Source organism: Terrapene carolina, unplaced genomic scaffold, assembly GCF_002925995.2.
Source record: "Terrapene carolina triunguis isolate 2854851 unplaced genomic scaffold, T_m_triunguis-2.0 Scaffold179, whole genome shotgun sequence".
Classification (NCBI taxonomy): Eukaryota; Metazoa; Chordata; order Testudines; family Emydidae; genus Terrapene; species Terrapene triunguis.
Window position 1 is genome coordinate 12,518,669 of NW_020664530.1, and position 24,175 is coordinate 12,542,843.

Genomic DNA, 24,175 nt, shown 5'->3' on the forward strand with positions numbered 1-24,175 from the left:
CTCCAATTTACAAAAGCTGAGGAAATGGCTCCCAGTTTCTAGTCTCGCTCCCATACAAAAACTCTGTTAATTTAGAGCTAAAGTTGTGCAACAGCATTTTGCTTTTAAGTCTGTGGTAACCATGGGAGGTAAAACCATGAGATTGTCAGGGCAAAATTTTAAAAAAGGGACAATATTGTCTTTGCAATTAGCTAATATTTTGCTAAAAATACTATGAAAAATTCACATGCCCTCTGAACAGTTATAATGTGAAACTTGGAGACTAACTTCAGTTGTTGAACTGTGCAATAGAAGGATTTTTATTCTGCTTGAAGTGCAGATCTCAAAAACAAACTTTAATTATGGAGTCACTAATGACACCTCTATAAGAAGAGGATTCTAATGTGGTGATTCAGATGAAAATAGCCTGAAACTTTATGGCTTTAATTAGTGCTTTTAAACTTTTAAAAAGTAATTAATAAATATTGTACATTGAGTTTTAACCACCTAAGGCACTTAACCCAGCCCAAAGAACTGTATCTGCACCTTTCCAAGCTGAGCAAGCTTCAGAAGGCTGTGGATAATGGCACTCAGCAGATCATTCTGTTCAGGTGAAAGGTCAGCCTGCTTTTGAAGAAAAACACCACCACACAGGGGCCAGATCCTCAGCTGGTGAAGTTACTGGAGCGATTGCCATTTATAGCAACTAAGAATTGGCTCCAATCCAACAATAGGCAGGAGATATGAAAGAGCTGGGTGGTAGGAGATCTCTTAGGAAGAGCAGATGCAAAGGCAGCAGCATAATACCCCAGTCTGTATGACACTGCCATTTCTGTACAACAATTATTTCATATCCCAAAGGGCTTCAAAACGATGTACGTACGACATCAGTGAGATGCAGCCAATCAGCCCACAGCATGTTGGACAACATTTTGACCAGCCACACCACAACACATGCAGTCTTTCAGAAAGTTCAACAGGACCTTTAACATTTTACAAAAAGACAAGACTTCAGTTTTTAAGGTCTTATTTCAAAGATACCTACATAACAAATCACAGGGTTCAGTTCATTTACCTCAAAAGGATGAAGGTCTAGACTAGACATCCTCAAGATCTGAATTTAGGATTCCAGGAAGTATAAAGATTTTATCCCTGATGCTTCAGCTACCAAGCTATCTTAACACTATTAGCTAGCAGCTGTGGAGTAGTCTTCCCAGGGAAGTAGAGGCACCCACATTGATTAACATAAGAACATAAAAACAGCCATACCAGGTGAGACCAAAGGTCCATCTAGCCTAGTAGCCTGTCTTCCGACAGTGGCCAATGCCAGGTGCTTCAGAGGAATGAACAGAACAGGCAGTCACCAAGTGATCCATCCCGTCGCCCATTCCCAGCTTTTGGCAAACAGAGGTGAGGGACACCATCGCTGCCCATCCTGGCAAATAGCCATTGATAGACCTATCCTCCAAGAATTTATCTAATTCTTTTTTGAACCATATTATAAGTCTTGGCCTTCACAACATCCCGTGGCAAAGAGTTCCACAGGTTGACTGTGCATTGTATGAAGAAATGCTTCCTTTTGTTTGTTTTAAACCTGCTGCCTATTAATTTAATTTGGTGACCCCCTAGTTCTTGTGTTATGAAAAGGAGTAAATAACACTTCCTTATTTACTTTCTCCACATCAATCATGATTTTATAGACGTGTATCGTAGACCCCCTTAGTCATCTCTTTTCCAAGATGAACAGTCCCAGTCTTATTAATCTCTCCTCATATGAAAGCTGTTCCATACCCCTAATGATTTTTGTTGCCCTTTTCTGTACCTTTTCCAATTCCAATATATCTTTTTTATATTTGAAACTTTTAAACCAGATTACAGGCTCTCTGGCAAAGGGATTTTCTCTGAATTATTTACTTGTGTCGTGGCTGGTACAATGGGGCCCTGCACCCTGACTGAGCTCTTTAGGTGCTTCTACAACAGATATACATAAGAAGAACATACACAGTTCTAGCAATGCAATGTTCTGTAAGGAATACTACTTCACTGTTAGATGGACACAATACATGATCTAATAGGTTTTTCCATCTCTCATTTTAAAATACTATGATTCCTGGGGTCAGAGACCATGGCAGGTACTTCTCCTTTGGATGGAATTTTAAATTTGGATAGCAAATGTGTGTACTTAAACACTGAAGAAACTGTGATAATGTTAATTTCAGTGTATGACAATCTCACAAGAGCAAAGAAATTCAGAGTAGAGACTTCCAGTCTGCCCTTATGTCATCCCATTTGGCAGACAAAATAATCAATATTCTGAAACTTGCTGGTAAAGACTAGCTGAGCTGCAATAACTGAGCACATCAGGGTGAGTTAAGGGTAAAGAAGCAGATTTCCCTCCAAACATTCTTCCTCTGTTAGGATTCAACCCGATCCTCATTGTTATTTTAAAACAGCTTTCAATATTGTTTTTTTTTGTTTAAACAGTGGTATCACTCGTTGTTTATTACTTGTATTCTGGTAGCATCTAGAGGCCTCGGTCCGGGATCAATTTCCCATTGTTCTAGCCATTGTACAAACAAAAGGACGCTCCCTGCCCCAATATAGGACATTGCTGGGTGACAAAGTACAGCTTTTCTGGAGCTCCACCTGCTTCAGTCCTCTCTCATCTCACATACACCACTGCACACCAGTCTCTCTTTCTGTATTTACTAATAGGCAGTATCTTACTGAAACCACAAAGGGCATTCCAGGTCTAAAGGTTATTATGGTCACTTTAGGACACACAGTCCTAACCTGTGAATGCTCCACACTCATGACTCTTTTGGGCCTTGATCCTCTGCTGCCTTGCACCTCGTCAGGTCAGTTACACCTGTGTAAGGTAGGCATGCAATGCTTTCAAGTCACAGTTCTCCACTCCCCGTCACAGATGGTAGCATTTTGCACCCACTTTTTGCACTTGCAGTCAGAATGCTGTGCTACCTGTATTTTCAGTATTAGTCCTGGGTTTAACTGACACAAACCATGGAAGTCCATGGATCCTTGTCTATATTTGGGGACCCACTGGTGCTAGCACCACTGCATCTGAAGCAGTGGCAGCACTGGTGGGAATTTTCTCCTGCAGTTCCCATGTGTACGCACAGCCCTAGATAATAAAAGAAAAACTTACTCTTGCAGCAAGTTATTTTCAATCAAAGCCAATCCTTGTTTTGCCATTGTACATAACTCATCTCCCTCTGCAAGTCTCCACTCGTTTACTGTTCTTCCAATGGGAAAATCTTTGCATGTGCTTTTTAAATGATGAGAATTAATCAACCTGAGCTGTTCATCTGCGTCAATAGCACACCAAGAAGGAATTAAGCCCCGAGGTTTTCAAACATGGTGGTAAGATAGCCAGAAACTGCCACGGCGTTCACTGCACTGAACAGGAGGGAGCACTGGTGGTTTTCTAGAAATTCCTAGTGTAGACAATTCCTGGAAGCTCATAAAGGGCCTTAAAATCCAAAGCCCCTGAAGTTAATGGGAGCCTTTCCATCGACTTCAATGAGCTTTGTGTCAGGCCTCCAATGGCCACTGTAAATTGACTGTGCCAATGGTCCCACTGTAAGCCACTGTATATTGCCAAACTCAATACAAAATCCTAAAAGCCCAATAACTGGAAGACAAAAAGCTCTTATTCTTTTAATATACGTAATCACTTCAGGTTTTGCTATTTAATTCCTACCAAGGAAATACCTGGGGAAAGTGAAACATCTTTTAAAAATGGTCAACCACATTGGGCTTGTTAGGCAACAGAGTTGTGTTGGGGGTAGTTTGGAACCACACCAACGGGGGAGCTCCAGGGTCTGCAGGAAGAGTGAGTGTGTTATGCTGGTGAATTCTCTGTCCACAGCCAGCTCCGCAGAGAGAGAAGTGTGTGTGTAACCATTCCTTTTGCAATGGCCTGCCCTAGAGGTGGGTGCAGGAGGGATGAGTCTCTGACCGGACGACTGGATCTTGGAGTGGCAGGGAGGAAAGGAGAAGCTCCTGAGCCAGTCCCCTCTTATGTACTCTTGCAAAGACCAATTATGCGAAGTATGTGCGAGGGTGGGAGAGTGTGTGTGTTGTGCTGGGAGATTTTGTGCTGATTTTACAGGTGGTGAATGAGGGGTGTGCGTTGTGGTGTGAGGGGCTGTCTGTCTTTGGGGTTATTGTGCTTGCTGGTTGTGTTGTTGTATTGGGAGATTACTGATGAGTTGTGTCAGTGGTGTTGTGCTATAAGATTTTGTGTTTATTTGTGTGGGTGGTGGATGAAGGATGTGTGCTGCTGTGAAAGCCTAAGTGTGTTTGGGATACTTTGTGTCAAATGGATGTGGCGGTTGGGCCAAGCAATCCACCATCCATGCAGTCAGCATACAACCAACAAAACCGTTTTATGCAAAGTAGCTGTATAGTAAGGGTGGTGATTGGTTGAGTTATCTCTGATATCACAATGGTGCAGGACTCTTGGTATGGCAGAGATACCTGCCTTCCTGCAGCTGTACACTGCACAGGTGTATTTTGTAAAGTCAAATGGCTGAGAACATAAATATTGGATGGTAACAGACAGTGAATCCCAGTGATGACTGAACCTGATATTCTAAACAAAATGAGCTCTCAACCACACTTGCAGCTGTTTCCATCACTTCACACTGACTCAACTGACATTCTAGGCTTCAGAGTGACACACAGGTGACAATCTTGGAATCGTATTATATCAGTAACACTGTTATTTCTATTTTCATTGTTGAGTTCACAAAAAAGGTTAAGCCTCTTCCTTTAACAAGAGAATGGGCATAGTCCTCTTTCCCTTTTTAAAGTGTGATCAACCGCCTTCATTTTAATTCAACTTTGTTAAAGGAGGCCCAATTTGAGACTCTCACTGTGTCTTCATGACTGGTGAGGAAACATCTATGGTAGGTAAAAAAAAAAAAAAAAGTGGACTCAGTTGCAAGCGCACTTTTACACCCACCCCAGGGGAGTGATGAAGTATAAAGCACCCCCATCATTCCCCTGCATAAGCCACAGTATGATCATGTATGGGGGTGGGGGGGGAGTAAGGCTTCCCTATGGCTGAATGCATAATATGAGGTAAAAAATCCTTCCCAGAAGAGGAAAGTGTGAAATTTTACTCACTGGAATGGTAATGAGGTAACAATCCCCATATAAGCTACAGAGAGAGATCTAGAATTAGGTTAGGCAGGTACATCTACAAAAAGGCAGAATTTGGCCATAGGGACACATTTTTTGTAAATGGATCAAGTGATTTTGAATATTAACACACGCAAATATCTTGATCTGGCTTTGACAGCTTGTACACTGATTTGCAGCTCAATGCAGCTTGTAAAATGTGATCAAATTGCGAGGAAAAACATGACCGGATACACACATGCATAATCTGGTTCTACAGTTGTTAGAAGAAAGCAGAGGATTATCTTAAACACTGACAAAGCTGAAAACACTGAAAACTGGTGTAATCAAAACCTTTGAATCTTAACTAGTGTGGTGCTCCAGTATGTTGCTATCTGTTCATTTAATATTCAACCTGATAAAATTAGAAATCGAACATGTCAAAACCGTTAACAATCACAAGCACAATTTTTAAGAAGTGCCGGGTTTTGTCATTAGTCTAATCTGGTTGCCCATAATGACTTTTACTAAATTTTTTCCATTTGGGAACTTCTGAAAGGAGAGGTAATTTTAATTAAATACGAGTTTAAAAAAGCAAGTTAATTACTTGTGCTGACTTATGTAATCGTTTTAGGTTCAGTTAATATAGTCTTTCTGATCTATACCCCTTGTACCAGAACAGTGTACTTACCTAGCATTAGTTAAATTTAGATGGCACTACTATCCACTATTATTCCCCGCCCACTACTGCTTTGCTAATCTCCCATGCCAGCTGCTCAAATGTTTACATTTGAAGGGCTTTCTCTGTTTGTACAGAAACAGTCTCTGCACAGTATCTCTCATCTGTACATTTACCAGACTGAAGGCAAGAAAAGCTTGCTGCTTGATTAATAGTTTGAAATGTTTCTTACTTTCCCCCCCTCTTCCCCTTGTGTCAAATACATTGCCATTAGATTTTTACAAGGCAAGCCCTCTGTTGTAATTTGTGGCCTTGATTCTGATTTCATTTATTCAATTATAAATGAAAAGTGACTCCATTGAAGTCAGTGTAGTTACACCAAGTTCACACAAGTGTAAGGGAGATCAGAATCAAACCCTGTATCTGAAAGTATGTGGTGCTGCACAAAAACTAAGGAACAATTGTAAGGATTTTTCTCCAATTATAACATTTTCATTGTTTTAAAAACATCTTGCGCAAAACTCTCCACACAAAATGTCACAGGGTGTAAGACAGGGAGAGCTGGCAAGTGGGTAGAGCAGGAGACTGGGAGTCAGGAACCTGAGTTCTATTTCTGGCTCATTATGATACTGAGTCAGCAAGGCACTTAAGCGGGCGCTTAACTTTAAGCATATGATTGTAAGCTCTTTGGGGCAGGGATCGTCTTTCTGTTCTGTGTACAGCACCTAGCACAATGGGGTTCTGGCTCATGACTAGGGCTCCTAGGCACTAACACAATAAATAAATAAATAAATATTATATGTCAATGGGCCTACTCAGATGCTTAAAGTTAAGATGCTGTTTAAGTGCTTTCCTGGGCCAGTGCCTATGTCATTTGCCTTGACCACACCACTTTTCTTATCTCCCCTCCAGCTTCCCCATTTATAAAATGGAAATGATGCTTCCTTCCCTCACATGACTATTGTGCAATCTGATGTTTGTGAAGTGCTTTGAGATCCTTTCCTGAAAGGTTCTATACAAGTACGAATTATTGTTACATGTGAGAAAACACATTTCAAGAACAGAAGTGAGCCTGGGTGGATCAGAATATGCTATCAAATGTGTATAGATTCACCTCCAGGCAATGTACTGTTTCCTATTTCTCCTCCCTCCTTTCACAAAATGTTGTATAGAATGTCTTCATTTAAATTAAGAATGCTAGGAATAGGAACAAAGTCCTGAATCATTTAGAAAGCTTTAGTCATTGATTCTGCTCTGTGAGGGCAAGGCCAGTGTTAGGTTTGCAGGTACAAGAAAAACAAAATCTAGTTTGGTGATGGTCAAGAAACTAAGAAAATATTGTCAAATGACTACTTAGGCTGGGAGCTACCTTATGCTAGAAAGTCCAGTCTCACACCGAGGTACAAGGGAGGTATTCACATAATTTTCATTAACGTCACACTGCCCTTGATCCATGTGAACAACTCCCACTGATGTCAAAGGCAGGATTGAAGACAGTATATGGCCCAGTCAGAGGTACGTAACTCCCCTGTGCATCAAAGAGAGAACACAGCTCTAAGGCTCAATTGGACAAACATTTCTTCCTCCCGCAAAGTGAAATACATTGTGTCCTGTCAGCAAATCCTCTCTCCTCTGCCATGTGTTTGCTGAAACACATAATTTCACAAATTACCAAGTAGCTCAATGCTACCAATGAACAGTGTGAAATTTATGCTCAAATCATGAGATCATCTTATGTAAAATATATAAGTTATTGCTCTCTAATATTTTTAATGAAATTGAGTCTGCGCTATCCATGCAAGTATTTGGAAAACAACCAAATGGCATTTTTGCTCAAGCTTCATTATGCTATAGCAATTTGGATGGAAAAGAATTCATATAATCAGCAAAGGCAAAAAACTGTATTTTATCTAAATTCTGTATACTCATAATTATATTCAGGTGCTGGAACAACTTGTATACTGGGGGTGCTGAGAGTCATTGAACCAAACTGTAACCCTGCATATGATGGAAACCACTTCAAGACAGGAGGTGCGGCAGCACCTATGATTATTTTACACTAATATAATAAACATGTGGCTATGACTCAGAGTCTTATGCTCCAAAGATACAGGCCCTTATCACTTGAAGAAAAGGAGACTCTCCACTGCATGTTAGCAATATATGGCCTATGACACACAATTAAACAGTTCTGACTACATACAGTAAAGGGCAGTAACACACACACACTCAAGTTTGTTTATTACCAGTAGTAATATTTGGGAACTTTAAGCCTTAAAAGGAAAAGTTTAGATAGCCAAATATCTTACATACACAGAAATATGAGAAATCTTTTTTAATGAAACTATACATATATATTAAATAGTAGAAAATCAATCACAAACCCTGACCCTAAGGTACACTTGTCTTTAAAGGTGTTATTTCCAACTCCCCTATACTTTTGCCAATTGCACTGAGCACTGTGTCCTGAATTAATGATAAGCAAATGTGAATTACAAGCTATTATGCCATTAAGGGGTTTCTGGCAATGTCATATACCAAAGAAGCAGCGCTTGAATAGATTGAGATGGCACCAGAAACTATCAAATGGAATTAATCGCTTTGTCTTTCTGTTTTTTTTTTTTATAAAATATATAATAGCCAGACACATACAAATTAAGCCAAAAAGCCTGGGCCTGATTTGCTGCTGCTTTACTTCAGCTTTGCACTGACTCAACGTCACTGATTTCAGTGAAAAGGTGGAACAATATAATAGTGAATCAGAAACTTAGTCTTTTCCATTCCCCTTCCCTCCTTTCTCCTCTTCTTCACCTGAAAATGCCACTGCAGGGTCTTTTCTTTAAAATGACTTTAATTAAAAATCACTGCAGGAGCAGCTTTTGCTGAAATGCTTTTGGAACAGCAACAACTAAATGGAAAGACATTAAACCTCCTAGTGTCCAGAGGCAATCTGGCATTCCATCCATAAATTACAAGTCAGGGAACAATGAACAGGTGGACTCTGAGAGTCTACTGTGTAGGAAAGTAATGCACAGCATTGCTAACTCTCATGATTTTATCCCGAGCATTGCAGTATTTGATGTTTTACTTAAAGAGCCAGCTCCTGGAGGCAAATTATTATAAAGGAATCTGACCTGTCATTTAAAAAAAAAGCTTCAAGCCGCCATGATTGCAGAGAAAAGCTTGAAAATGTGACCTGAATGTACCATAAATGCTCAAAAATCAGAAGATAAAACAAAAAGAACCTCTACATTATTGTTTTTAAATCTCATGTTTTTTTAGCCATTCTTCTGATTTCCGGGGCAGGGCAGACAAATTATTTTTGAAGGCTTGGGGTTGGCAACACTGTGTTATAGACAGGGCTGATCGTACCGCCTGCTACTAAGTTTGCTGTACACTTCCCAAAATAAAACCTTGTTTTCAGTCACTTATAAACTGTGTGAAACAAATTGTTTGGGTTGAAGTTTGCCATGCTGGGTGTCTGTCAGGCTGAATTATTTTGGAAAATTTCAGTCAAAACAATTCAGCTGAGTCTGAGAATGAGGCCAGGGGAAAATATGTTGTTTTGCCCATGTTAAAAGAATTCTTTGAAAAGCTCTAGCACCCCCATGTTTTGGAGCAAGGACTTAAAGTAGCAGAGCAGTGGCCTTTTGTCAGCGATGTGCCTTTTGCTGTCCCCGTGAAAATCTACCTAAATTTGCCCAAATTACAAACCTTTGAAAAACCACAGTTTGCACATGCTCAGCAGAGACGTTTAGATTTCAGCAGCTAAGTTCCCAGATGATTCCATGAGTACTGGGCATGCTCCAGTCTGGGGCTGGGCAGCACCTTCCCTGTAACTGCAGCTGTTGTGGGCTGTGTGTTGTGTGGGTGTCTGGGCACCTGAAATGACAGAAGGGAGACCGCCTCTTCTGTACTCTCAAGGACCCTCCTGTTGGGCCCAGAAAGCCTGGAGGAGAAAGCTGCACGATTCAGCTGTAGAGGGCTCAACAGCAGGACTTGCAGGGGGCTGGGACACAAAACTGAGTGTGTGGGGGGGGAAAGACTGGGAAATGACGGCACAATTGGCTATCTGCCCTGAGTAAGATCCCATCTGAAATCTGAGTTAGGTAATTGGCAGCTAGCCCATTCTGCTGCTCACACCACCATGGCCACATTCTATTTTTGGCACACTACCTCAATCCGAGCTAGAGCTGATATGTCTAACCAAGATGGAAATTATACCTCCAGCTCCAGTGTAAACATACTCTTAGTCCTGAAAAACCCAGAAACTAGGCTACATGTGCTTGAGCTCCACCTACTGGCACCTTATCTGTTAATTAGCTAACTATATACAGACACTCATAACATTAGCAAAAAGAACAGGAGTACTTGTGGCACCTTAGAGACTAACAAATTTATTAAGCCTAACTTGATGGGCTTGAATGGAGACAGCTCTCCCAGCGCTGCAGGTACTCCACCTACACGAGGGGATTAGCTTATAGCACTGGGCAGCGCTGGGGCACTGTTTACACTGGCGCTTTACAGCGCTGTAACTTGCTGCGCTCAGGGGGGTGTTTTTTCACACCCCTGAGTGAGAAAGTTGCAGTGCTGTAAAGCGCCAGTGTAGCCATAGCCCAAGGTGCCTCAAGTACTCCTGTTCTTTTTGCGGATACAGACTAACACGGCTGCTACTCTGAAACCTGTCATAACATTAGGTAAATGGGGACAACTCCCATCTCCTGCAGCTTTTGGAGAACATTTTCTGCCTCTTCTGCTGCCTGTTAGACAAACTCCGTTAAAGAAAAATTGTGTGTGTGGGGAGGGGGAGAATTTAAAGTGAATGGGAGGGTCAGAAATTGCAAAAATAAAAACAAAAAGTGTAAACAGAAACAATTATTTACAACATGGTCACCATTATTACTGCGAGAGCTTTGCTACTGGCCGAAACAGTCACATGTCCTAGTGAAGGACAACAGAACCCTTAGCGCAGGTTACAGAAGTTGCAGCATATTAAGAGCAAAACATATTTTTAAAAGGTTGGCAGATGTTCTGGAATTTCTTGTTTATAGGAAAAACTTCCGCCCCTTGAGTTTAAAAGGTGACCACTAATTGTTACCAATGTTCACAAACTGTGGCATTAGCTATTAAATACCAGTATTGGTTACTTTTTCAAACACCAGTGCAATAGTTTTCCACTACAATCAACCCTACTTCATATTTTAGAGTTGTACTGTGCTGTAATGTATGAATATTGATATAAACTCATACAAATACACAATAATAGACTGGCACATATAAAACATGGTAATGCACATTAATAACACTATGGGTTTGATTTTCAGATTGGACTCAAGCTGACCTCCCTTTTTGCGCCTGTGAGTTCATATTAGCAGATGCCGTTTGTCATTTTAGACACAGAACTATCAGACTGTGCATCATAATGATACTGCAAGGTGTGACAGTGAGCGGATCAAGAGTGACTACAGTGCTCTGGGAGTACGGGTGAAGGAGTTTGGAGCGCAGGTGGTATTCTCTTCCATCCTTCCTGTCAATGGTAGGGGCCCGGGTAGAGACAGGTGCATCGTGGAGGTGAATGCCTGGCTGCGAAGATGGTGTCGCCAGGAGGGCTTTGGCTTCCTCGACCACGGGATGCTATTACAGGAAGGACTGTTAGGCAGAGATGGCGTTCACCTTTCGAGGAGGGGAAAGACCCTATTTGGACACAGACTGGCTAACCTAGTAAGGAGGGCTTTAAACTAGGTTCGACAGTGACAGGTGAGCAAAGCCCACAGGTAAGTGGAGAACATGGAGACCTGGGAGATGGGTCAGAAATAGGAGGAAGCGTGGGCTATAATGGCAGACAGAAAGGAGGGTCAGGGCAAAACTGGGAGGCAAGATCAAATCAGGATCTTAGATGCCTATATACAAATGCGAGAAGTATGGGTAATAAGCAAGAAGAACTGGAAGTGCTAATAAATAAGTACAACTATGACACTGTTGGCATCACCGAAACTTGGTGGGATAATACACGATTGGAATGTTGGTGTGGATGGGTACAGCTTGCTCAGGAAGGACAGACAGGGGGAAAAGGGAGGAGGTGTTGCCTTGTATATTAAAAATGTACACACTTGGACTGAGGTGGAGATGGACAGAGGAGACGGAAGTGTTGAGGGTCTCTGGGTTAGGCTAAAAGGGGTAAAAAGCAAGGGTGATGTCATGCTAGGGGTCTACTACAGGCCACCTAACCAGGTGGAAGAGGTGGATGAGGCTTTTTTTAAACAACTAACAAAATCATCCAAAGCCCAAGATCTGGTGGTGATGGCGGACTTCAACTATCCAGATATATGTTGGGAAAATAACACAGCGGGGCATAGACTATCCAATAAGTTCTTGGACTGCATTGCAGACAACTTTTTATTTCAGAAGGTTGAAAAATCTACTGGGGGGAAGCTGTTCTAGATTTGATTTTAACAAATAGGGAGGAACTCGTTGAAAATCTGAAAGTGGAAGGTAGCTTGGGTGAAAGTGATCATGAAATCAGAGTTCACAATTCTAAGGAAGGGTAGAAGGGAGTACAGCAAAATAGAAACAATGGATTTCAAGAAGGCAGATTTTGGTAAGCTCAGAGAGCTGATAGGTAAAGTCCCATGGGAATCAAGACTGAGGGGAAAAACGACTGAGGAGAGTTGGCAGTTTTTCAAAGGGACACTATTAAGGGCCCGAAAGCAAGCTATTCCGCTGGGTAGGAAAGATAGAAAATGTGGCAAAAGACCACTTTGGCTCAACCACGAGATCTTGCATGATCTAAAAAATAAAAAGGAGTCATATAAAAATGGAAACTAGGACAAATTACAAAGGATGAATATAGGCAAACAGCACAGGAATGCAGGGGCAAGTTTAGAAAGGCAAAGGCACAAAATGAGCTCAAACTAGCTACGGGAATGAAGGGAAACAAGACGACTTTTTATCAATACATCAGAAGCAAGAGGAAGACCAAAGACAGGGTAGGCCCACTGCTCAGTGAGGAGGGAGAAACACTAACAGGAAACTTGGAAATGGCAGAGATGCTTAATGACTTCTTTGTTTCGGTCTTCACCGAGAAGTCTGAAGGAATGCCTAACATAGTGAATGCTAATGGGAAGGGGGTAGGTTTAGAAGAGAAAATAAAAAAAGAACAAGTTCAAAATCTCTTAGAAAAGTTAGATGCCTGCAAGTCACCAGGGCCTGATGAAATGCATCCTAGAATACTCAAGGAGCTAACAGAGGAGGTATCTGAGCCTCTAGCTATTATCGTTGGAAAATCATGGGAGACAGGAGAGATTCCAGAAGACTGGAAAAGGGCAAACATAGTGCCCATCTACAAAAAGAGAAATAAAAACAACCCAGGAAACTACAGACCAGTTAGTTTAACTTCCGTGCCAGGGAAGATAATGGAGCAAGTAATTAAGGAAATCATCTGCAAACACTTGGAAGGTGATAAGGTGATAGGGAATAGCCAGCATGGATTTGTAAAGAACAAATCATGTCAAACTAATCTGATAGCTTTCTTTGATAGGATAACGAGTCTTGTGGATAAGGGAGAAGCGGTGGATGTGGTATACCTAGACTTTAGTAAGGCATTTGATACGGTCTTGTATGATATTCTTATCGATAAACTAGGCAAATACAACTTAGATGGGGCTACTATAAGGTGGGTGCATAACTGGCTGGATAACCGTACTCGGAGAGTAGTTATTAATGGTTCCCAATCCTGCTGGAAAGGTATAACGAGTGGGGTTCTGCGGGGATCTGTTTTGGGACCGTCTCTGTTCAATATCTTCATCAACAACTTAGATATTGGCATAGAAAGTACGCTTATTAAGTTTGCGGATGATACCAAACTGGGAGGGATTGCAACTGCTTTGGAGGATAGGGTCAAAATTCAAAATGATCTGGACAAATTGGAGAAATGGTCTGAAGTAAACAGGATGAAGTTTAATAAAGACAAATGCAAAGTGCTCCACTTAGGAAGGAACAATCAGTTTCACACATACAGAATGGGAAGAGACTGTCTAGGAAGGAGTATGGCAGAAAGGGATCTAGGGGTTATAGTGGACCACAAGCTAAATATGAGTCAACAGTGTGATGCTGTTGCAAAAAAAGCAAACGTGATTCTGGGATGCATTAACAGGTGTGTTGTGAGCAAGACACGAGAAGTCATTCTTCCGCTCTACTCTGCGCTGGTTAGGCCTCAGCTGGAGTACTGTGTCCAGTTCTGGGCACCGCATTTCAAGAAAGATGTGGAGAAATTGGAGAGGGTCCTGAGAAGAGAAACAAGAATGATTAAAGGTCTAGAGAACATGACCTATGAAGGAAGGCTGAAAGAATTGGGTTTGTATGGTTTGGAAAAGAGAAGACTGAGAGGGTACATGATAGCAGTTTTCAGGTATCTAAAAGGGTGTCATAAGGAGGTGGGAGAAAGCTTGTTCATCTTAGCCTCTAAGGATAGAACAAGAAGCAATGGGCTTAAACTGCAGCAAGGGAGGTTTAGGTTGGACATTAGGAAAAAGTTCCTAACTGTCAGGGTGGTTAAACATTGGAATAAACTGCCTAGGGAGGTTGTGAAATCTCCATCTCTGGAGATATTGAAGAGTAGGTTACATAAATGTCTATCAGGGATGGTCTAAACAGTATTTGGTCCTGCCATGAGGGCAGGGGACTGGACTCGATGACCTCTCGAGGTCCCTTTCACACCTAGAGTCTATGAATAACAAGATTAGTTGGCTCAAATTATTCACAATGGCTAACTTCAGGCATACAAAGGAAGGCCAGATTTTAAAAAGCTTGCTCTGTATGTGCTGAAGTAAATCTCTGAACATTATTCCTCTGAAATCATCTTCCTAAACCACAGAAACCTTGTGTGATAAGATTTTGTGCTGAAGTTTCAAAACCTCTGACAAAATGCCTGGCTGTGCTTTTATTAAGTATTTTTTTCCAAACTGATTTATAACATAAACAAATTCCACATTAGAGATATATGTGATTCAGCACTTGGGATACGTTGCTGCCTTGTGATTTATGAAACTATTAGGACCCTCCAAAATAAACATAACTAATTTTAGCTCTTGCTGGTAGGAGTATCAGGTTTCATTTAGATTAGCTGTTCTTTGGAGGATAGTGACACCATGTGGCAAAAATTACTCTATACATGTACTCCCATTTCTTGCAGGCTGTTCTAAATTCCAACCGAAAGACAATAATCCTTCTGAATAGAGCAGTGGCTCTCAACCTTTCCAGACTACTGTACCCCTTTCAGGAGTCTGATTTGTCTTGCGTACCCCCAAGTTTCACCTCACTTAAAAACTACTTGCTTAGAAAATCAGACATAAAAACACAGAAGTGTCACAGTACACTATTACTGAAAAATTGCTTACTTTCTCATTTTTACCATATAATCATAAAATAAATCAAATGGAATATAAATATTGTACTTACATTTCAATATATAGTATACAGAGCAGTATAAACAAATCATTGTCTGTATGAAATTTTAGTTTCTACGGACTTTGCTAGTGCTTTTTATGTGGCCTGTTGTAAAACTAGACAAATATCTAGATGAGTTGATGTACCCCCTGGAAAATCCCCCAGGGGTATGCATACCCCTGGTTGAGAACCACTGGAATAGAAAGAGAAGTATAACAAACTGTTCCAAATGTGCTGTGACTTCTGACTACCATGTTTGTTTGCATGTAAATACATTCTCTCTCTCTCTCTCTCTCTCTCTCTCTCTATATATATATATATACACACACACACACACTTTTCAGTAATTTGTTCACTTTACAAAACATCATATTAGGTCTATGCATGTCTTTTTTAGTTCTGCACAGAGCTGACAGATCCAGCTCACAAAGAGGAAAATGAAGGAAGATTTTTTTTTCATTTAGAATATTTACTTCATTATAAAAGTAAAAGATTGTATAGGAATAAAGCCTTATGTGTTTGATGGGTGCTGTAGACCACTAAGCAGAATTCTCTTTTCTTAGTTTGTATACATTCTGTATCTCTGTGGGATTACACCAGGGGTCGGCAACGTTCGGCACGCGGCTCGCCAGGGTAAGCACCCTGGCGGGCCGGGCCAGTTTTATTTACCTGCTGACGCGGCAGGTTCGGCCGATCGCGGCCCCCACTGGCCGCGGTTCGCCGTCCCGGGCCAATGGGGGCGGCGAGAAGCCGCGGACAGCACATCGCTCGCCCGCGCCACTTCTCGCCGCCCCCATTGGCCCGGGACGGCGAACCGCGGCCAGTGGGGGCCGCGATCGGCCGAACCTGCCGCGTCAGCAGGTAAATAAAACTGGCCCGGCCCGCCAGGGTGCTTACCCTGGCGAGCCGCGTGCCGAACGTTGCCGACCCCTGGATTACACTTTCCTCTTACCTTTATCTCCCCTTATTTTTACTGATGCCAGCAACACATGTCCTTTCTCGTTTATTTTGTCTGATTCCCCCCATTGGTTTAAAAGAGAATTTTCCCTTATCCTGTCAATGACTACCTACTTGGTGGTGGTATTAATGGCTCCAAACAAATTTGTATAAACATGGCACTGAATACTGTTTGACTGCTAAAATGAATATACAACCATAGGTGTCGACTCCAGGGGTGCTCCGGGGCTGGAGCACCCAAAGGGAAAAATTGGTGGGTGCTCTGCACCCCCCGGCAGCTCCCCGCCCCAGCTCACCTCTGCCTCTGCTCTGCCTCCTCCTCTGAGCGTGCCGCATGCCCGCTTTTTCCGCCAGCTCCCAGCGCTTGCGCCGCGAAACAGGAGTTGGGGCGGGAACTTTGGGGAAGGGGTTGGAATGGGGGCAGGGCAGGGGTGGGGAAAGGGTGGAGTTGGTTCAATTCCCCATCTGTAAAATGGAGATAATTGTACTTCCCTACTTCACAGGAGTATTCTGAGGATCAGCACATTAAAGAGTGTGAGGTGCTCAGATACTATGGTAATGGGGGCCATATGAGTATTGTAGATAGAGCTCTGCTGTTCAAAGGGCGTTGACCAGGAGCTTCCAAAACCCTTTTTTCCCCACTTACTCCCCCCTCAAAGGCATGACATTGCAATGACCTTTTCTTTGGCAGCCAATGCTGAACAAAGCTCCCTCATGGGCCCACCATTGCTTTTCCTTGTGCCACCCAGAAGGGAATCTCTGAAGAGTCATGGAAGATATTCTCTCCTTGCAGATCCAGAGCATATACCAGCTTGCCTTTGCTCTGGCACCTGCTCACCCTGGTGGCTCAGCACCAAATTTGAAACCCATGCTCTGGGGCAATGTAAAATGCCTTGAGGATGACACAGAATTGCAAAAAGCAACAGAGGGTCCTGTGGCACCTTTAAGACTAACAGCTGTATTGGAGCATAAGCTTTCGTGGGTGAATGCCCACTTCGTCAGATGCATGTTGGCATTCACCCACGAAAGCTTATGCTCCAATATTTCTGTTAGTCTTAAAGGTGCCACAGGAATCTCTGTTGCTTTTTACAGATCCAGACTAACACGGCTACCCCTCGGATACTTGACAGAATTGCAAATAACTCTGAAGGGAGTCTTAAAGGGAATTATAGTAGAGGAAACACCTAACAGAGGACATTTTGAGAAAATTAATATCTTCCATTTATAACACTTCTCAGCCCATAGGATCCCAAAATATCTTTCTAATTTAGGGCTGACCCTGATGTTCTCACTCATATCAACTAGTACTTTACTTCAATGGGACCATTAGTGGAGTAAGCTGCTATTCAATAGGATAAGGTTTTAGCGTCTGGCCCATAAGGAGCTATATATATGATCATTTCACTGACTACTGAAATGCATCCACCTCTGTGGTGTGGCAGAGCAGCTGTTCTACAAGGCAAGTCTACATGAGAAACTGGGACTTGAAATGAAGAGCAACATTGTATCTAATTAAAAATGCAAAAATTTAGATAGGTAGGTAGGTAGGTAGGTAAATAGGTAGATTGTAATTGGCTGAGCTGGAATTTGGCTAGGACACTAGAATTAATATCCTTATTCTTTAAACAAAAAGAGTGTAATGGAATCTTTAATGCAAGTGATCATGAGCTTGGTTTTATGTCACATCTGAATGATGATGCTTACTCAGTTCCACGGTGGGGTGGACACTGACTCACAGGGAAAAGTGTCATGTATGGAGTCATTACCTCCACCTTCTTAAGCACCTAGCAGTTCCTCTGCAACGTACTGATCTGGAGTGGCCCTTCTTACATCTGCAGGTCACAAATAATACCAACTATGCTCAACTATTATTCTTTACAAATAGTAATTAAAATAATTAGTAAGCATAAAATAAAAGGCAAGCTATGCTTAAGAGGACTTTCACAATGTTTAGAAACCAAATCTTACTTCTTCCTAAATGTGTGTATTATCAGAGCCCACGGCCTCTTAGTTCTGCCAGCCTGTATCTTTCATAAATCATTCATTTGAAAGGAGAGTAATTTAAAAAGAGTAAAGAAACCAGTTTGTGGTCATATATACTTTAGCAAAGCTATATATATCTACTCTCAACTATCCCAAGACTAGATTTAGTTTTCTATCAGATGTCTGGTGTTACATACTATGCAATGATTGAGTTAGAAAGAAATGTATTATTGGAACCTAGAGTTTAAAAGCTACAGTAAAACAGTTTTTATTATTAATATTAATACATATTAATTAAGCCCCATTCCCATCAAGTATATATACCTGAAAAATGATGAGTGACTAGCAAGAACACAAAATAGAAAAAAATATAAACAAAAATGCAATGTGGTCCAATACACATCAGCTCTAGGGTCTAAACATGTTGATAGCTAATTCGGTCTCCTTTACATAAAAAAAATAAATACCTACAGTTCTCTGATGTTGGATTTTCATAGATATTATGGCCAGAGAGATCATTTTAATCTCTAGTTTGACCTGCTTCATAACACAGGCTGTACAGTTTCATCAAATAGTTCCTGTGTCAAGCCCTGGCTGAGCTACAGCATACCTTTTAGAAAAACATCCAATCTCTATTTAAAGATATCAAATTATGGAGAATCCACCACAACCCCTAAATAACTTGTTCCAATGATTAATTACCTTTAGTGTAAAACATTTGCATTCTATTTCTAGTGAGAATTGTTCTCGCTTCAGCCTCCAGCAATCAGATTTTGTTATGACTTTGTGCTAGATTAAAAAGCCCCTTACTATTAGAAATATTCTCTCCATGTAAGGCCATGTAGACCATGGTAAAGTCATTTTGTAACCTTCTCTTTGTCAAGTTGAGTCGTTTGAGTTTCTTTAGGCTATAATGCCAGGTCTTCAGCAGGTAAAAAGATGTGTTCTTTACTTGTGTTAGCTTTCAAGTGGTGACACCCTAAAGAAGACGAGACAGTTTGTAGTTTTCATACATGAACAATTTGAGTTAAAGGGTATACCACAATCTGCTAACTCATGTTAAAACTACAAACTGCCTTGTCTCCACTAGGATTTTACCTTGTTTTAGTTATCACCTTTTTTATCTAGTGAAGGCACACCGTAAAAGGCATGTTTCCAGACCACAAGTTATTGCAGCTCTTTTCTGAAGTTTTTCCCACTGGTTTCAGATACATGTGTTAGGATGGAGATGCAATACTGCTGAGCAGACTACTTACACTTCTCATTATATGAATTTTCTGAGGAACAACTCACATACTTATATTTTAAGCATGTGCATACATTTTATCAGGATGAGAATCATAGCAAGTAACATAGAAAGCTAGCCGCAAACGCGTGAAGCAGTGAACAATGCCCACATTGTACTTGAAGATTAATTGCTCTTTGGAGGAAAAAAATAAAGGATTAATCACTTGACCTAAAAATGTTCCAGTTATTGAACATTGGCACATTACCTCTGATTTTAAGATTTGTTTGTACCTAAAAAGTTATATTGTTGTGATTTTAAAAGAAATAGTTAGTGTTTGGGGTAATTTTTAAAACTGTTCTTTTCTTCCAGTGTCATAAAGTGTGATTCGATCAGTCACACCCCATACAAAAAGAAATGTAAGGATGTAGGCCAAGGGATAGCACAAAGTGTAAATGAAGGAACTATGGCTATGTCTTTATTGCAAAAAAGTGTGGTTTATAGTCAGATAGTTGTCTCAATGTAAAATCCTTGTGTAGACAAGGCACAGATAGGTGTTATCCAGATATTGCTAGTTGAAGTCAACTCTATACCCCTTATCAGGGGTGTACTTTGACTAGTTACATCCATATAAAAACCATCTTTGCCTCCACTAGGTCTTTACATACCCTTTTTGAAGTGAAAATATGGCCTGTACCCCACCTATCCTGTAACACCATCATTACCTTTTCTGTACCTGCCCCTGTGATTGAGAAAATTCTCTCTGGACTTATTGAACTACAGTTTTCAAATCTATCATCCACCCACTCCTGCCATATGTGCTCCATCCATTGCTCCTGTCTTGGCCTCTTTTTCACGACTGTCCCCATTTCGGAATTGCTCTATCATTTGTTCTGCCTCAATGATCTGACATTTTCTTCCCACTCCTTCCTCTTAGCCAATGAGCTGCACAGTTTCAGCCTGAGCATCACCTCCCCAGACACTCCTTCCTGTCTAAGGGGCTGTGAGAGCTCAGGCTCATGTTTCAGTCATCTGAGATGTCACCAATATGGTCTTCTAAAGATTTTGAAAAGTCCTCCAACAAAAAGGTAATTATTGTGATTAATAATTAGTTCATAGATTAGAAGGCCAAAAGACACAACAGTGAGCATCTAGTCTGATATCTGGTATAATCAGTTAGCGTCTAGGTTCTCCAACTATCTTGCCACAGTCATCTATCAGAAAGAGGACCTGATATTTCTAATGTTAAAAACAAAAGCAAAAAATCATTTATAAAAAGTATTTGGAGCCACACTGATGCACCAAAAAGGAGTGCACCAGGCCACACGTGAAACTTATTATTTGTGCACAGTTCAGCATTAAAGTCCTTGGGTGAAATCCTGGCTACACTGAAGTCATTGAGAGTTTTATTTGAAGACACCGTGTTGCATTTTAGGTGGTCAGAAAAGCCTGAACTGTGTGTTAAGACATCCAAGTATTGGGGCAACCACACTATAAAGCGCACTACTGCTACTTTTTTTAGTCAAGCAGCTGGAATAGCGTCTGCTGATCTGAACAGTCTAAGGAGGCAGAAGCAGCAAGAGCATCTATAAGCCATGTTAGTACTTACATCCAAGCTCCTTTCACTAGCAGTTGCAGAACTAAAACCGTCCTCATCCCCATAGTTACCGTCCAGCCTCAAACGATCTTCTGTCTGCAATACAAACAAGCAGCCTATACCAACATGGGAAAACAAACAAAACAAGGCGTAATTGTGCCAAATCAAAGCACCAAATCTGGGCAAGACCAGGACATTCAACTAGCACAGCTGCATTGGACTTCTTTTTTTTAAAGAAATATTGACTAGTTTGCAAGATCTCCCTAGTATAGCCAAGACCAGAGAAACACATGAACAGAGAAACCTAGGAACAGCAGAAAAAACAAACAAATGCAGGAATTATTCAGCACGACGAAAGAAAAGATGAGCTAGTAGAAAATGGATACTGAAGAACAAGGATCACATTGCCACTGATTCTCCTGGGTGCACAGGCATAGGGGAGCATGCAAGGGACAAGCACAACATCTGTCTCTGTGAGTAGGTACTACTCATCTTTGCTGATTCCAATGAGCAGACTGGCCAAGAGAGGGGTGGGGAGAAACTGAGCTGTGTCCCTGCAACCCCTTCACAATAGCCTGCAGAGTAGAGCAATAAGCAGCCCTATGGTCCCTGTAGGGCCAGTGCAGCTGCGTTTGGCTCCCTTATGCAGGGCTTTGTGCAAAGCATACAATCTAGCCCTAAGTGTAAAGTGTGTGCAAATCAGAATGAATCTAAATACACGGGAAGCAGAAAATCAAGCAGCGAATCAAGTCTTGAATGGAAGGCAAGAGAATTGTGACTTGAGAAAGACCACTGTAAAGGATAGAAATTGCTTATCTTCAGTGTTAGCAACAGGAAAGAACTGTTAATTGCATTTTTCAAATATATTTTTCATGCTTTATTTATAAAGTGTCTGGTTTCTCAGACTGTGTGTAGCCAGTGACCCAGGTAGTGAAGACAAGAATCAGGACCGGGATTCCTTTAAGCTCCTTTGAAAATCACAGCCAAGAATGTGTTTTTCTTTTGTCCCTAGTTTATGAACACTAGAGAGAGAAAGGAGTTTGGAATCCTGCATAGCTCATGAATAACCTCATCCCCATCCCCAGTGGATGTCATAAAACCAAGATTGTAATCATAGAAATGTTGCAAGTCAAACCTGAGGAGAACCAAGTGGAATACCAAGAGCACACAATTCACAGCACAGATTTTTTTTTTTTAAAGTAAAAATTATATGCATAGTAATATATTATAAACAAGCCATCCAGAGGAAGGATGGTCCTGCAGTTAAGGCATTGGACCTCCCCTGCGTTCAGTTCCCTGGTTTGTTATATACTTTCTGCTGGGCAAGTCGTCTTGGTGCTTTAGTTCTTTACCTGTAAAGTAGGGATAATTTTCTCATAGAGGATAGCAACACTTGCTTGACCTGCTTCCCATCCCTTAAAACTACCAATCTGCAGGTGTAACCAATAAGAATTTTCAGATGGATACAACAGCTCAACTCGGGACAGATTTTCAAAAGCGCTCAGCATCCAGCAGTTCCCATTGTTCTCAATGGAGCTACCGGGTGCTAAACTCTTACAAATATCTAACCCCAACTGTGGTTGCTGAAAACTTCTGACAGCCTAATTGAGCATTTTAGAAAATCTGACCCTAGGACACTGGCCGGGTTTAAGCTAAATACCAGTGAAGTACAAGCACATATTTCTTAGTAGTAGTTGATCAAATATATTTATGAACTTCTGAGTTTACTGCTCCTGCCTTAGGACCAATTGAGACTTTGGGCTATAGAAACATGAAACAAAGTATTCCTTTTCTACCCTGGTATTATACAGGGGTGAACTTTGTAGTACTTTATTATCCCATTCAATTGGGAGTGAACACTGTATCCAAGGTTGCCAAAAGTTTCAGTTATAACCTGGTGTTTTCACACGTTCCCAACTTTGAAAAATTCACCTGCAAGTTTCCTGCACAGTCTCTGTGACCAAGTGTTTTTAGAAAAGTTTCTTCATCAGTGTTTGAGTTCTGCAAGGAAGAAAAAAAATATTCCCCACACTTTTCCCTTTCAGAACTTTACTGCTACATTTTCCTCCTTAGTTATGTTAAAAACGCTTGAAATTTGACAGTTGTCATAAAATGTTGGCCCCAGTGAAGTTAATGGCAAAACTGTCAGCGGGGTCAGGATTTCACCCTTGATGTGTAAAAAGACCCCAGTTGAAAAACAGTGTTGCCAACTCTCACAGTGTTATTGTGAGTCTCACCAATATTTGACATTTTTCTTAAAAGCTCCAGGATTCATGTGATTAGGTGAGAAACTCAGCTTTAATTTAAGAAAAAGGGTTCCAGCTCTCATAGTTGTAGAGAAAAGCTTAAAAAAATGACCCAAGTGCACCCTAAAGGCTCAGAAACAAGGTGGCAAAGAAAATGAGCCCCCAAATTTATTATTTTTTTAAATATCTCATGATTTTTAAGCCAGTCTCATGATTTTGGAATGCTTGGGCTTGGCAATACTGCAGCTGGGCAGAAATTAATAAAGTTAAAAAATATATAAAATTGGCTGCTGTGTATGCACAGTATAAACTTTCCAGTATAAGTTTGCACTTATAAAAAATGTGCTGTACATATGCAAGTTCTTTCCTAAACACACTCTGATCAGTGTTGGTTATTAATGACTTACGCTCTTATGCTACATCACCACCCTTACCCCTGTCACAATGGAATGGTCTGTTAATAAGAACGCTACATGCTTATCTAGGGTCAGATTTTCAAAAGAGCCCATTAACATTGGATGCCTCCCTTTTTGGTTGCCCAGTGTGGATTCTGGTTTTTCAGAGGCTGAACAGACACAGCTCCTATTAACTTAACATGGAATTATGGTATCTATCCACTACATGTAAGTGGATACATATAGGTGGACTGTTATGCCCACAAAGAGTCTCCCTAACTTTTATGAGATGCTGCAGGAGCATAAGAGTTTGCCCATGCATCTCTTTGAAGGAGTGGGGTCTTAGGTGCGCTATCCTTGTAGATTAGGAGCTAGATTTTCAATTACATAGGTACTCACATATTGATGTATGCATACAACGCCTGATTCGCACACACCCAGCCCCCATATGAACTTACAAACTGGGGTGTGTATGGCTGCAGAGTCTACATGTGCCCAAGCTGGGCACAAGTCAAGTCCTCTTCT

At 41.2% G+C, this 24,175-nt stretch overlaps 1 protein-coding gene across 5 annotated transcripts in view; it reads right to left on the reverse strand.

Moving 5' to 3' along the window:
• LOC113406994 (protein cordon-bleu-like) overlaps positions 1-24,175 on the reverse strand; it is a 237,895-nt gene that overhangs the window by 114,852 nt on the left and 98,868 nt on the right. For 4 of the 5 annotated variants that reach the window (XM_026654020.1, XM_026654019.1, XM_026654021.1 and 1 more), the window contains one exon: positions 21,022-21,105. The exons of the other annotated variant lie outside the window; for it this stretch is intronic. In XM_026654020.1, coding sequence (XP_026509805.1) covers positions 21,022-21,105 — 84 coding nt within the window. The remainder of the gene's footprint in view (positions 1-21,021; positions 21,106-24,175) is intronic. 5 annotated transcript variants of the gene reach the window in all.